This window comes from Coccinella septempunctata, chromosome 7 (assembly GCF_907165205.1).
Source record: "Coccinella septempunctata chromosome 7, icCocSept1.1, whole genome shotgun sequence".
In the NCBI taxonomy this organism is placed as follows: domain Eukaryota; kingdom Metazoa; phylum Arthropoda; class Insecta; order Coleoptera; family Coccinellidae; genus Coccinella; species Coccinella septempunctata.
In genome coordinates, this window is record NC_058195.1 from 6,652,482 (window position 1) to 6,667,728 (window position 15,247).

General features: G+C 38.1%; 1 protein-coding gene across 2 annotated transcripts in view; it reads left to right on the plus strand.

Annotated features, from left to right (window-relative positions):
• Positions 1–15,247, plus strand: part of LOC123317538 — a 263,709-nt gene that overhangs the window by 80,898 nt on the left and 167,564 nt on the right. For both annotated transcript variants that reach the window (XM_044904119.1, XM_044904118.1), the window contains one exon: positions 1,357–1,891. In XM_044904119.1, coding sequence (XP_044760054.1) covers positions 1,618–1,891 — 274 coding nt within the window. In that variant the 5' untranslated portion in view covers positions 1,357–1,617. The remainder of the gene's footprint in view (positions 1–1,356; positions 1,892–15,247) is intronic.

The following is a 15,247-nucleotide window of genomic DNA, read 5'->3' on the forward strand; positions in this document are numbered from 1 at the left end:
GTGTGCTGGACAGCATAAAGGGAAATGCACTTTCCATGTCGGTATGTCAAAAAAAATCTTAGGCTTTCTGTTCCAGGAGGCCGAAGATTTACATATTTTCTGTATAACATGCAGGGCTTGAAGCTGCAGCCATCATCGGTTATGGTGAATCTTCTTGTTGTTAAATTTTTTGTTTGCCGCAATGTCACAATAACGTATTTTCCCATATCTTCTACATCATTCATGTTTAAGGAGAGAATTTCGTCACATCGACAACATCCAAAAATCCCAAATATTGTTACAATTTTCGCCAGCAACCACTGGTCATCAGGAGCATGTAAAAGAAATTGTTCAGCCTCTTCTTTACTTAATACCTTGGCCTTTTTTGGTGTATAACGCTCATTTTTTCGTTTCAGAAACGCTATTACCTTTTGAAATCTGCAAATGACAACTAAATTTTTTAAGGAAAACAAACCTGTGAACAGGGGCATTTTCTTTCATTTCCAAGCAGCTTTTTAGCATAGACCATTTTGCCCATAAAGTATTAGGGCTGAATCTAGCTGATAGTTGATTCGAGTAGACCAACAAAACATCTTCAGTTACCCCAATCACACTATTTTTGTTTTGCCACTTTTTGAAGTCGTCGTATTGTCGCTCGTACCTTGAAGCTGATTTTGCAGGTAATAAACTTGAAGCTACATTGCTGGCTGCCTCAATAATTTCTTTTGGTACATCCATTTTCGCTTTCGCCAAATCAAATATAAAGAAAAATAAACAGACATGTTCATGGCAACGCTTGCATAGCTTACGACATTTGCGACAAATTATTGAAAGTTTTTTGGAATTTATCAAACCTTTTTACAAATATGAAACAAATAAAATATAAAACAATACACGCAAGGTAACGGGTTTTACTGGCTCAAGGAGGTAACTGACTCGCCTGCGGCTCGTCAGTTATATCCCCCATTCGCCAGTAAAAACCCTCTTACCTTGCTAGAAATGTTATACATTCCACAACCTTGTACCCAGAATTTAATGAAATTTTATCGAAATTCACTCTAGGGGTTGTAGCCCAGCCATCTTGAATATTTTATATGTACAATTTTCGTTGAAATGTCTTATTTCGATGTCTTCTACCTTTCTTTCTGTCAAAAAAGCCTTAGCTTTGAAAAAACCCTTTATAGCAGATATTACATGTACGTAAATTCACTTCAATATTTGAGCAATGTATTTTGAAATTACCGTAGCCGAAATACTGTGTACCCTTCACTGGACACAGAACTTTTCAGTTTCGTTTTCATGATTACAATCTATCAATTTTTCAAAACAATTCCGATCCTAGTTCGCAGAACGTAAAACGCATATTTTCTGTTCCAGGTCCAACTCATCGACGGACACAAACAACAATTTCGATTCGACTAATTCAATTTCGACCCGCGATCAGCGATGAAGTGCTCCACTGAACTCCACCGAACGAAAAAAAATCGATTTTCATGAAATCCCATCCCTCTGTCGGGGCTAATCCCGTTAATCGACGAATGAGTTCCGATGCGACCGTGTCGCGTCGTCCGACGACAGTTACCGATCGCCGGACCGAAATATGATCGACCTTCGTGACCGGCGGGAATGATATAAAAGATGAGAAGAGACGTATCCAGAAGCAGCAATGTCTCATTAGACGAGGAAAACCGGAATGCGCGCGCGCCAGTCGAGGCGACGTTGTCGTGTCTGTGGGTGTTGACTCCGCTCGTGGCGACGGTGTCCGTGCTCGTTGTGTTCCTGAGTATGGCGACCAACCAATGGCTGCACACGGAGGAGAAGATGAACAATCCAGCCTACAACGGGACCGGGGAGAAGGAGTTCCTGTCCAAATTCACCATATCCGGGCTGTGGACTTTCTGCTTCACTAATCGTGAGTACCTCTTACAATAATATCGCGAATAGCGGCCAATTATACGCCGATGTATGGCCAATTATACGCTGAGGTGATGCCAATTATATGTTGATGTGCGGCCGATTATATGTTGATTTGCGGCCAGTTATATGTGTATATACGACCAATTATGCGTTATAATGCATGGCCAATTAAACCATGAAATGCAGCCGGTTATACCATGAAATGCCGACAATATTCCATGATATGCAGCCAATTCTACTATGATATTTAACCAATTATATTGTGATATACATAGAGCCAAAAACATTAGTTGCTTCCGTGATGGAATACTCGAAAGGTATCTGTGCATGTCCAGTTTGATGTGCTGCTTCTTCTTGAAATCGTATTTGTATTAATTTCCATATGCGGCTTCTTTTTACCTTTCACAATCGTCCCTTTCAAACTGAATATTTTCGTCGTGTATAATAAAATTGTAATCTTCAATGAGAGACTTACGTCGTACCGGTTTAACACCTTCGATAACTTCTGCATGGAGCTAAAAATATTGAAAATAACGAACCAAAAGGATTGGCCAAAGACACCCTTAAGATTTCGCGGATAAACACACGATATACCATGTACCATTATAGACTCGAGTTTTAAACTCGATGAACAGTATCAAATAAACCGAGGTTTCGGTCTTCATCATCTAGGGTAACGTGCCAACCGATAGTCGAGAAAGATCTGTCGTTTATAAAGGATATTTCAGACCGCAGACTAGAGTACTGTTTCTGATTGTAGCCTAGCGAAAATGATTGAAGACAGAATGTGAATTTATCAAAAACATTCTTAAAAATGAAGAAAAATAATCAAAAAACAAAAATACCGAAATTTATGAAAATGTTCGAAGAAATTAGGTTGATGAACGAAAAACAAAAATAATTGAAAAATTAGGCAACTAGAAATACTTGTAGAAAAGATAAACAATGAAACAGATCAATGACATAGGCTCATATCTGAGGAGAAAGAGAACAAACATAAATATTTAATGATCATAAGGATATAAAAGATAAGATGAAATGAAATCAAAGGAATACAATCAGATTTCCGGTATATTTTTCGTTTTCTTATCACAGATTTTTCCGGCATTCTGAATCAATAAATGAGTCAGAAATTCATTGAAAGATGGCGTTTTCCACCAATTCAGAAATTTCATTATTTTCTTTTGTATTTAAAACTCTTAATTTTTCTTATCTTGAATTTTTTATTAATTTATTTGATTATTTTGATGGTATTTGATACTTCACTTCTGAACTATACTTCTTTTTACATTTCTTCAAATCACCTATTCGTTTTTTCCAAAATGATCATAATCACTGATAATAATTTAATATGAATAAGATAGAAAATTGAAGAGAATCAAATGAAGACTCTAGTTTATATAATAGATATAAGTTTTAGTCGATCCATAATTCGAGAGAAGATTATTAATCTCTTGAATATTACCAAGTAATGACACCTCAAATTATCCATATATAAGACATATTTAGAAGAATGAATCGGTTGGCACGTGTTCTCTCGATGAATTTATCTCTGAGTGCGAGGTTACCGGGAAAATCGAGCGATGACTGCTGTCAACCATTTTGCATCTTTTTGAAGATTGAAAACGTGAAATGTCAATAATGTAATAATAATAATAAGAGCGTTACTAGAAACGATCCAACTCTAATTTTATCCGTACGCATTCATACTTATAAATTCAAAGAATAAATTAATATTAATAAATGAATACAAAGAAACTACGTGAAAATTCGTTCAAGAATTACAGTGAAAACAGAGAAAATACTTGACAAAGTATTTGAAATGCTACTAACAAAATACCTATCTCAGCTCCATGTGTTTGAAATGCCAATTGCAAATGACATTTTTGGGAAGTAATAGAATTACAAATAACCAATATGTATATGTACAGGGTGTCCTGTACGTTATCGAGAATAAAACTACAAAAAGACTCAAAAACAGAACTATCAGTGCGATCAAACTGATAATTTCTTAGGGCTACTTACCACTGTGTGCCCTCCTGTGACTGAAGAGACCCAACCGTGACCTACAGATCCTTCCACACTCCGGGCCTGGATAGTCGCCAACCAGATCTGGCCGCCGCTGTATTCTTCTCGAGTCTCCACCATAACTGTGGACCAAAGACATCCACTGTGATCTGTCTAACGCTAGTTGTTCCCAGTTATGATTGGCATTAACTGATTTTAGGGATTGATGCAGTATATCCTTGTACCGCTTATACTAGCCTCCTGGTTTCCGAGCTCCTTCTGTGAATTCGTCATTCAGAGATATTTTGGGGAGTCTAGTGTCTTGCATCCTCAGAATGTGGCCGCTCCATCTGATTCGGGCCCTAGTTACTTGAGTCTCAATTGTTATACAACTCGCGCGCTGCAAGACTTATGCATTCGAAACTTTTTGGAACCATCTGATGTACAATATTAGTCTCAGATGACGTTGTTGCGTTTGTTCAAGCTGTTTGCTAAGTCGCCTGTAGGGCGTCCAGCTTTCGCTTCCGTAAAGAAGCGTTGGGAGGACGACTGCTTTGTAAACAGCTGTCTTGGTCTTCAGATTGTGGTCGTGATTTTGAAATACTCTGTCCTTTAGCTTCCAGAATGCCCGTGATGCCAGATTGATAAGGTTGTATATTTCCGTATCTAGGTTAAAAAACAATTACAGGGGCATATCGTTGTTTAGTGTAGCACTATGTATATGTCAGCCTACGAACTTTTCAGCCCACCCGTTATTGTATTGAGTTCTTTTGAAGACAAAATACAAATTAATTCAATATCCTCAACTTTTAAGGTGTGGTCCATTTCGACCCATTGCGAATAACTCATTAGTAAAGAAGAAATTGCAAAAATGTACCTATTTCGATGCGAAAAGTTCCGCGCAACACTGCAGCGCGATATTTATACGTATTCCTGGCGGACTGTTGTCATTTGAATAATAGACGTCATTCCATACCCAATTCCGCAGGACGTCACGACACGATTCCAAATTGTGGAAGAAGGCGGAAAAGCTAATTTCAGCGTCAGCCGAAGCGTCCACCCTCGTTCCGCGTCATATATCAACGACATTTTTCCCCCTACAAGTGCCGGCCGCGGTATAAATCATAAGTAAATTTTACGAAAGCATTATAATAAATAAACCGTCAACAATGGCCGGAGTTTACCAAAGTTGAATCTATCACTCCGTCGGTGCACCATTAATCTGGGGGCGGGGGAGGCGGTCGGGGTTGGGGATCGCCCCCCACCGCCCTGGCGACTTATAACCCCGAGGCTGTTCAACAAGTTCGCGCTGGTATGCAAAGGCCATTAAATTTCCGGTCCAACAACAACGGCCGATGCCTTTCTCGCTTTTTCCTCTGCTTCCTCGTGGCCGGAAAACTTTTCACTCTCGTCTTTGCCATGGTCCTGTCTGCGGCCAGTTTTCGTTTCCTTCTCCTGTCTTCGAAATACGGCCTACAAATTGAAATTTTTTTTGAAAATCCCCTTTTTTCCTATCCTCCTTAAACATCCTTAATTCCTGAGATATCCCAAAATATCTAGGACTAAAACTAATGCATAACAGGCAATAAGAATTGCGCAACTTACGATCAACCGTAGAACTGCTTACATATACTGAGTGACGCATAAAACGGAACATCCAGTATTGACAGATTTATTACAACATTTTTTTATATCTACATTTGTCATAGATAGGTAAGATGTCTAAAAACATGGTGCATGTGTTACGGGCAATGTAATTATTCAGGTCAGTATTCATAATGCTTGGTTATTATGAATAATGACCTTTAAAATCGGGCAATTTGATAAATTTGAATTACTTTACAATAATTTCTCACATTGCCCGGTCATTATAAATACCGCTATTATTTCTTTGGGCACTTTGATTAATTGACACCAAAGGGACAACCTATGTGAAAAGAATGGCGAAGATATTCCACAGATAGAGATTTAACTAAGAGAATGTGCAATATTGTCATCCAAGACAGGCTATAGTCGATGTGGCTGTAAAGGTAGCTGTAAATCCGACGAGCGCAAGTGTCGTAAAGAAAAAAAAGCTATGTAACTCGAAATGTCACCAAAGTGGAAGCTGCTCTAATGAATAGAGCCTGTATTGGCCTGTATTGCTACGTATTGACATTTTGTGTGAATATAAATTTGAAAGTACGTACATATCTAATACTTTAGTTTTATTTGGACTTACGTTTTGTTTGTACTTATTTCATCCCACCGGTTTGTTTGTCAGCATGTGAAATTTTATTTGTTATGTTTTGTTTGTCACATTGTCAGTGAGGTATGCAAAAATTTGTTATTTTTTATAAGAAATATGAATAATATATAATTTTCAAATTGCCCACCTGATTTTTAGCATTATACATAATAACCGGGCAATGTAATATTTGCAACATAATTTATCATTCTGTCATATCCTTTTGGGCACTTTTTAAATTGCCCAGGCATTATAAACAATGCCCAATTATTTACATTGCCCGTAACATATGCACTGATTAGATTTGGTTTTTCCAATTTTGAGAATATAGGATAAGTTTCTCTTTTTCCACTGTAGGTAGCGCTTTGAAGAAATTGACATCTTATTGTCCATGATATTTGAAAATAATTCGAATGCATTCCTACGACTTGAGAATGTGCTGTATTTATTAGCAATTATTGGTGTGTGAAAGTGTATTAGTTTCGAGAAAGAGTGTAGAACATTCATTTATTGAAAGTTGATCTATCACCCTTTGTTGGTACTGAGCCATATTGTCACCAATGCGTCTCTAGCATGGTGGACAAAAACCAAAGGGGTCACCACACGCAAGAGGTTGCACAAACTGCAAAGGCTGTCCTATGTTGGTATAACAGGAGCTATGCACACAGCTCCTACAGCAGCGCTTGAAGCCATACTTGATTTGCCTCTCCTAGTCTAACATGTGAGGAAATGCAGAATACTGAAAGCAATAAGAATATCCCTTAACGGTAATCTCTTACCCGGAAACTGGGTTGGACATATGAGAATATTGAATCAACAGGACTCAAACCTCTTGGCAAAATCATCGGATGTTATGCCAATCATCTTCGATATTCGAAACGCCCTTTGAAACGGTCATGGCTGACCGTCCTAGTGCAATAAGTTTCGTGAATCATCTGGACAAACAGTCATCCACGTGGTTTACTGATGGGTCAAAATCAGAAAGGGGCAAGGGCATTGGCGTATATGGCCCTAACTGAGGATCTCTAAAGCCCTGAGAAGTGAATCCTCTATTTTACAGACCGAGACACTGGCTCAAAGGGACGCATATCTATATCACGCTAAGGTCCCTGGAATCATACTGCCAGGGATGTCTGCAGACATAAATCAACTGGGGCAATGAAGTGACTCTACTATGGGTACCAGGGCATTGTGGTGTTGAAGAAAATGAAAAAGCCGATGAACTTGCAAAAAGAGCATCAAGGTTAATACCTGCTGGACCTGAGCCTTTCTGTGGGCTTGGAGAATACGAAAATATGGCAGCGGTCCAACAATGGGAGTTGAACAACAGAATAACGCTCTGGAGAAACACTCCTGGACTTACTCAGTCAAAGAAATTGGTGATGATTTCATCGACCTACACCAGAAAACTGCTAAAGCTGTCACGAGCTGAGCTTCGGCTGATGGTGGGACTGCTGACGAGGCACTGTCGGTACATATTGTACCATATGGGAATGTCAGCAGATGAGATTTGTAGGCTCTGTGGATCAGAAGCAGAAACAGCTGAACACATGGTATGCAAGTGTCCAGAGCTGGTTGGCCTAAGAACCATTCATATGGGAAATACAGTCCTGGATACTCACGAGGTGAAGGCCAAGACCCCTAAGGATGTTGTCGGTTTTATCAACACCATTGACGACCTCCTTGGGTTCCTATGAACGACTAGGGTACAGAACAAAAGAACAACAGTTACCGAAAGGCTGACCGAGCCACAACAACCCTGGTTCAAATAATAATAATAATCACTTTTTTTTCAGAGAGGATTTTTTTGATCAGCATGGTGGAAATTTTTTAAGGTCAGCGCTCATACAATAATTCGTTCACACGAACTTCTTACTACTCGCATTCACCATTCAACTAAATATTCGTTGTATTTTCTCGTAAATGAAACGTCGGTCGGTCGTGTAACAATAGCAGCGAAACAAATGCCGCATATACATGCAGTTATCTCGCAAACTGGCAGATGGACATCAAAGCTGAATATTCATTAAGGCTGAATCGTACTAGGCATACGTTTTGACTAATGGTTCGTTATATTTATGCTCGAATTTTGTTCAGCGTTCGCTTTATCCCGCCAGTTATTTCATCCCCGATGTAAACGGTGTTGTTGGAGATGGATCGAACATTGTTTTCCAGCGAAACCATCGCGAATAATGCAATATGCGTTTTCTGGGAATAAATATCACAAAGAAAGCGAAATACAGAGAAATGGAGTGGCTGCAAACAGGACGTTAATTATCAGAGGTAGATGATCTTATAGGGCGAAATAATAGAGTGCATAATCTCTCGTTTTTGTTTTTTATTTGGTATATACTGAGCGACAGAAGAAAATAGAACACCCAGTGTTGGTGTGTGCATATAGCATCACTTCCTCCGATGGCGATTCTACGTTCAACTAACTACACTTTGCGAAAACTGGCAACTTTCAGCAACTCATTTTTGTGAACTTTATGGCCAATTTTTATTGGTTTTGCTTGCTGAAAATGTCAGATCATATTCTTTCCGTTATTCTTGAATCATTAGCTTCAAAATGAGAAAAAAGCCTCTTCGTCACGCTTAAATTGTCAGATTAAGGAAATGTATACTTTCCAACAGGGTACTAGCCACATATATCTTAATCTAACAGGCTAAAGTATGTACATTTTTTTTTACTTTTCAGTCAGGCTGTTCTTGACCCCCTATACAGGGTAAGTCTTTGACTCGTACAAATATTTCAACAGTAGATTCTTGAGGTCAAAAGAAACACGTTTTTACGATAACATTTTTTACGATTCGGCCCTGATAAAAAGATACGGCCATTTAAAGTTTCCATAATGAGCTATGCCACCCCAGGGAAAACAGAATTACCTTCAGAAAAACTAGTTAAATCTGTGACCCTACATATCTGTGGATCTTTTGAATAGAATTGTATTCAGCCAAAGTACCCAATTTTTCAAATTTAATAGATTTTTTCACATCAAATTACTCGAAAACGGCGCATTATCCTAGAAAATATGAAGAATACTTTTATTTTATAAAATGTTCAAATATTCATTAGATAGCATCCAACCAAATTTTAAGAGTTGGGTTCTTCGAAATTTGGTATTTTTTGGTACGTAATGTTCATAATGAGAAAACTGCAAGACGTGGGTGATATCTTGTGTTCGAAAAAGATTCATCAAATAAATGAGAATCTATATTCCGAAATTCATTTCATTCAATAAAATAGATAGAACTAAAAATAGCATTTTTTAATGGTTTTTCAACAGCCTGTATCTTTCAAACCGAGCCGATTCTGAAAAAATGCTAAGAGAAAAAAGTGTTTCTTATGACCTCGAGGATCTACTCGAAAATATATTGTACGAGTCAAAGACTCTAACTTTTATGAGAGATACTCTTAACCTACAGGGTCCAAGGTATCTCCCCTTACATCTCATATCAATCTGACACGCCCGAGTAAATCCTGAATTTCCTCTTAGGCTCTCCAACTAATAGGAGGCATAAATTGATAGATACGTATACAATCGACGAGTTGTTGTATCAAACCTCTTTGTAGATCAGTTGTGCACGACCAAACAGCAAACGTTGCAATCGGATCCCCGATGATTAACTTACAATTTAACCGCCAGTCCCAATATTCCGAAATTCCTCCATCCGCTACTACGTAGGTACCTATGTAAATATGCCTGCACACAGAAATCGAGTTTGCGGAAAGTTGCCGGGGAGAGTGCGGCTAAATGCAATATGGCCGCCGTTTCGACGTCGCTGAATAGAATTACGAGGAATGAGGTCGAGAACATCGGTTAGCTTCACTTAAACCGGCTCTAATATCCCAACTAATGAATGTTAAAATACCCTCTGGGTCTGGATGAATTGCCATCTCCGACCCCCGTTCTGTTCTCTAGTTCTTGAAGATGCGTTGATGTAGTTGTAGTTGTAAGCCACATTTCTATGCGGAGATGGAGTAAAATTGGAGGGGAGGCTATGGCAAGGTCGATGTTCTAAGTGGTGCTAATAATTCTGAGGAAATTCTGATTTTCCTCCCTCTATGTCTCGAGCATTCATCATCGGTATATTCGAATTAACATCGTTTCACAAAACTCACGAAAGATCCAGAATTCAGAGGTCTAATGGGATGGATCCTCGATTCTACAAGTTTCTCTTCAAAAGTATGTTTGCCTTGGCTATCCATGGCGATGCATTGTCTCTTCAAGTGCTCTGGAGTTTTATCCTACCTACAGAATAGAAAAAATAATAAGTCACCAGGTCTAGACGGCGTTCCAGCTGAGACCTTCAAAGACCTGTCTCTTAACACTATTCCGCAAGATAAATGCGCCACAAGACTTAAGAGACGCTTTAGTTATCAACCTCTACAAGAACAAAGGCGATACGTCAAATTGCAACAATTACAGGGACATATCGTTGCTTAGAGTGGCGCCAGTAAAATTCCCTCGGAAATTATGGCTAATCGTCTGATTCCACTCTTAGAAAAGCTCTTACCTGAATCCCAGTGCGGTTTTTGACCCAATCGAGGTAAGGTGGACCTAATTTTACACTGCGACAGCTGCGAGAGAAGGCCCGTGAACAACAATCACGGATCTTTACAGCCTATATCGATTTAAGTGAGACCAGCCTTATCGCTAGAAGCTCAGGGGATCTACAGATAATGTTGGACACCTATAAACATATATACGAAGCTTTAGGCCTTAGACTCAATAATGACAAAACCAAATATTGGTAAGTCCGCCAGAAAACCTTCAACTGGATATCAGCCCGGAGGATGAAACTCTAGAACAGGTCGAGCAGTTCAAATACTTGGGAAGCTTCATAACTACCAGGGCTAACCTAGACACGGAAATACACAACCGTATCAATTCGGCATCAAGGGCATTCTGGAAGCTAAAGGTCAGAGTGTTTCAAAATCACGACCTCAATCTGAAGACCAAGACAGCGTTTACAAAGCAGTCGTCCTCCCAAAGCTTCTTTACGGAAGCGAAAGCTGGACGCCCTACAGGCAACATATGAAACAGCTTGAACAAACACAACAACATCATCTAAGACAAATGATGCACATCAGATGGTTCCACAACGTTTCAAATGCATAAGTCTTGCAGCGCGCGAGTTGTATAACAATTGATACTCAAGTAACTAGGGCCCGAATCAGATGGAGCAGCCACATTCTGAGGATGCAAGACACTAGACTCCCCAAAATAGCTCTGTATGGCGAATTAACAGAGGGAGCCTGGAAACCAGGAGGCCAGTATAAGCGGTTTAGGGATATACTGTAACAATCCCTAAAATCAGTTAATGCCAATCATAACTGGGAACAACTAGCGTTAGACAGATCACAGTGGATGTCTTTGGTCCACAGTAATGGTGGAGACCCGAGAAGAATACAGCGGCGGCCAGATCTGGTTGGTGACTATCCATGCCCAGAGTGTTGAAGGATCTGTAGGTCACGGTTGGTTCTCTTCAGTCACAGGAGGTCACACACTCACAAGTAGCCCTAAGATATTATAAGTTTGATCGCAACGATAGTTTTGTTTTTGAGTCTTTTTGTAAATTTTTTCTCGGTAACTGGAGAGAGCAATGATGATGATGATGATGACATAGTGCTACTAGTAATGAAGGCAAATGATTTTTGGTGAGCCCTAACCATCAAAACACACATGAATAAATTTTACAGCTGTCGTACTATTATTTTGGAAGTTAAAGCATTTTCAGTGAAGCAACTTTTGTTATAGTTTGGGAGCCCAAATTCGGGATTTTCTCGAGCGTGTCACACTAATATGAAGGCAGATATCTTGTACCCTGTAGAGTACCTCTACTGTAATCTGACAGTTTCAGCAAGCCGAGACAATAAAAATTGACCATAAAAGGTCACAAAAATGAGTTTTTTTGAATTATCTCCCCTCCTGGGCTTCAAATGGTTTTCGCATTCATCATAAAAGTTGTAGAGCATAACATCTTCTACAAATTTTGTCCGAAGCAATTTTTTATACATCGAAACGTTTTTGAGATATATGGCGATGAATGTACCTTAGACTGGGTTTCTACATTGACCTTGGCCTTTTGCATGTATGGCTAAGCTCCTCGCCCTTGTCGTCCTCTAACTCGTAAACGGTTGAGAGTTAGTTAAGAGTTGTTAAAACATATTTTCTATCACAATAATGAGTCACAAAACGACAACACTGAAAAGGACAACGATTTATCGAAGACCTATAAACCTTCAGCCATTAGGCATTTGACGCCGAAACCACAGATGTAAAGAACGAAGATGAAATGGATTGGGACATAATTCAAAGCAGTGACGATGAAAGGATCGCTGCTGTGATGATTCGATTACTATAATCATTATTAGTTGTATGCTGCCTGACTTGATTTCTAAACTTAAACAAAGCGAGAACTTACCCTCTGACTACTGCGATTACAAAGGGAAACCATTCTCAGAGGACGCATTAATGTTCCTTCAATGTCTAACAGGTTAAATTGATACAAGTGGATATGTACTTTGATGTGTGTACAATCTACAGGTTGTCCGCCATAAAGCAGCTTATATAACTTATATGCGAAGCTATCGAAAACATTTTCAAGTGAAATTTGCTTTGCATGAATCAGTTCTCAATAATTCATTAATACAATACGATTAACTCATTTGCATACAGAGTGGCAATACAAAGTTGCCTTTTTTATGGATCGCCCTTCATTTCATTCGCCATTTGGATTGCCGTTTCGCATTTATTGATAATTTTCAGAATAACAAGCTAAATCTAACTATAAACACATCTGTGGATCATTTAAATACGGTTGCATTCAACCAAAGTACCCAATTTTCCGAATTTCAGATATTTTTTATTTTTCAAATTACTCGAAAACGGCGCATTATACCAGAAGATATGAAGAATACTTTTATCTTACAAAACGCTCTAATATTCATCAGATAGCATCCAACCTAGTTTCAAGAATTGGGTTCTTTGAATTTTTGGTATTTTTATGGTACGTAATGGTCATAATGAGAAAATTGGAAGACGTGGGTGATATTTCGACTTCGAAAATCTATTGTTGAAATATTTGTACGAAACTCTGCTTTTTTTGTAGCAGCTAGAACATACCCAAAAAAGTTTTTTGTAATGTTCTCTATTAGTGCAAAGGAGTAGAAAAAGCTACACCCATTAAATTCTCTTCGTATTCATTTCATACCATTTGAAATATTATTTTAAATGACTTGATTCATTCAGAGTGAATAAGATCTCTCATAATTTCTCTCTTGAATGTAGGTACAGTTTTTGAGACACAAAATTATCACATTTTCATTAAGCTTCTCATGTTATTATTCAGATTACGCTGCACGGTTTGGTGGGTGGGGCAATAACTCCACGTTTAAATCTCAAGAATTAAGAGCCCTTCAATGGAAGTTTAAACGATGTTGCAGGGAAATTGTAGTTTCAGAGCATATTTCGCCAAGTTCACGCGCTCTGGAGTAAAGCGTTAACTGAAGTGTCGAAACTTCCAACTGGTCGTTGCCACTAGTTTATTAGATATTCTCCCAGGTTTTAATCCTGAGATGAAGTGGGTTCAGTCAGGAATTAAAATGATTTAACGATTACTTCTGTCCGAACAGAACACTGATTTAATATTTTCGAAGTGTCTGCCTTACAAATTATTTTCATTAATGCACTCTAGACTAGGCTATAAAAAAAGCTTAGAGCTTTATGACCAAAGCAAAGAATCTTGTGTTAAAGCCACATAATTAAATATATTGAAGAATTAAAAATGATAATAACAATGAGGAACGGAAAAAAGATTTAAATATGTATCTCATATTGCCAACCTCATTTATTAAGTTACAGGCACTCCTGTTTTCTTTTTAAACGCATCCAGCATTATCAGGAAAGTGAAGTAAATTTAAATTTGTGGGTACTTCAGAGGATGAAAAATGTCCAATGGCAACATATTTTCATAATTTAACCAAATATAGAGAATGCACCATAAATAGGTCGCAAGCTCTGACAATAATAAAATGTTACTCATTTAATAGTTCACATAAGGTAAAAGGTTGACCGCAGTTATCGAAAGAGGTAGTTTTGTCTGCTTTAAGCAACCATTTATGAGTTCATTTCATTGAATACATTCTTTGAAGTTTTGATTATTTCCTCTACGATTTCGTGCCAACCGATAGCAAATATGTTCATAGCGTATTTAACTGTATGCACAGACCGTTCTTTTGAGTATTATGCAAGCATTATCTTTCATGATATTCTTTATGTGGAACGCTAAATCCAATGCAAATATGATTTGAATTATCGAGTTTAGTTGGTTCTTTCGTATTTTGATCTAGACATCGACATTTTTCAAGATTTTCATCGAAGAAAGTTAAGAAATTAAAATATTCTCAAGCATAGGCAACTTATAATACACCTGTAACCTATTTGAACCGGTAGTCATTAGGTCGGGCATATCAAATTGAGAGAACATTCCACTTATGAGTTGAAAAATGAAGAATATGACTTCCGCAATAACATCATTCAAAAAATCAACCCTCTATTTCCATTGAGGTACTAAATATTGTTGAAAAATATTCATTAAATGCTTTTTTTTTTCATTTTCATATTACAAAAAGCTCAAAAACATCCTGAGTTCTCAGTGAGAGGTCTTTGATTTAAAATTTGTGGGTCAGGGGAATATCATTGAAAATTTTCGTTATGAAAGTGTCATTAATTTTAGTCTTTCTAGAAAAATGTTTGTTCTCAATTGTTGGACCTGTTCTATCTATCTAAAATATTTTCAGTTTGCAACGTGCCTTTTCTACCAAAAACTGGACATGAACTCCGGTTTTCAAGCCCTCAACCGTAATTTTTTTCGAAAAAACTGGGATAGCTGTAGGAAATGAAAACTAAAATACGAAAATTAGATTTGTTAAACCAAAGTTGAAGTCCGTTTTCGCTAGAACATGTAACGTTGATTTGTGGTCATTGAAACAAGTCGAACTACCCATACAAATTTTCATAACTTTTTCCCAAAACGTTCGATAGGCCATCCGACGTAGGACACCCTGTATTCGACTACTAGCACCTTCTCCATTCGCTCACGAAGTTTCCC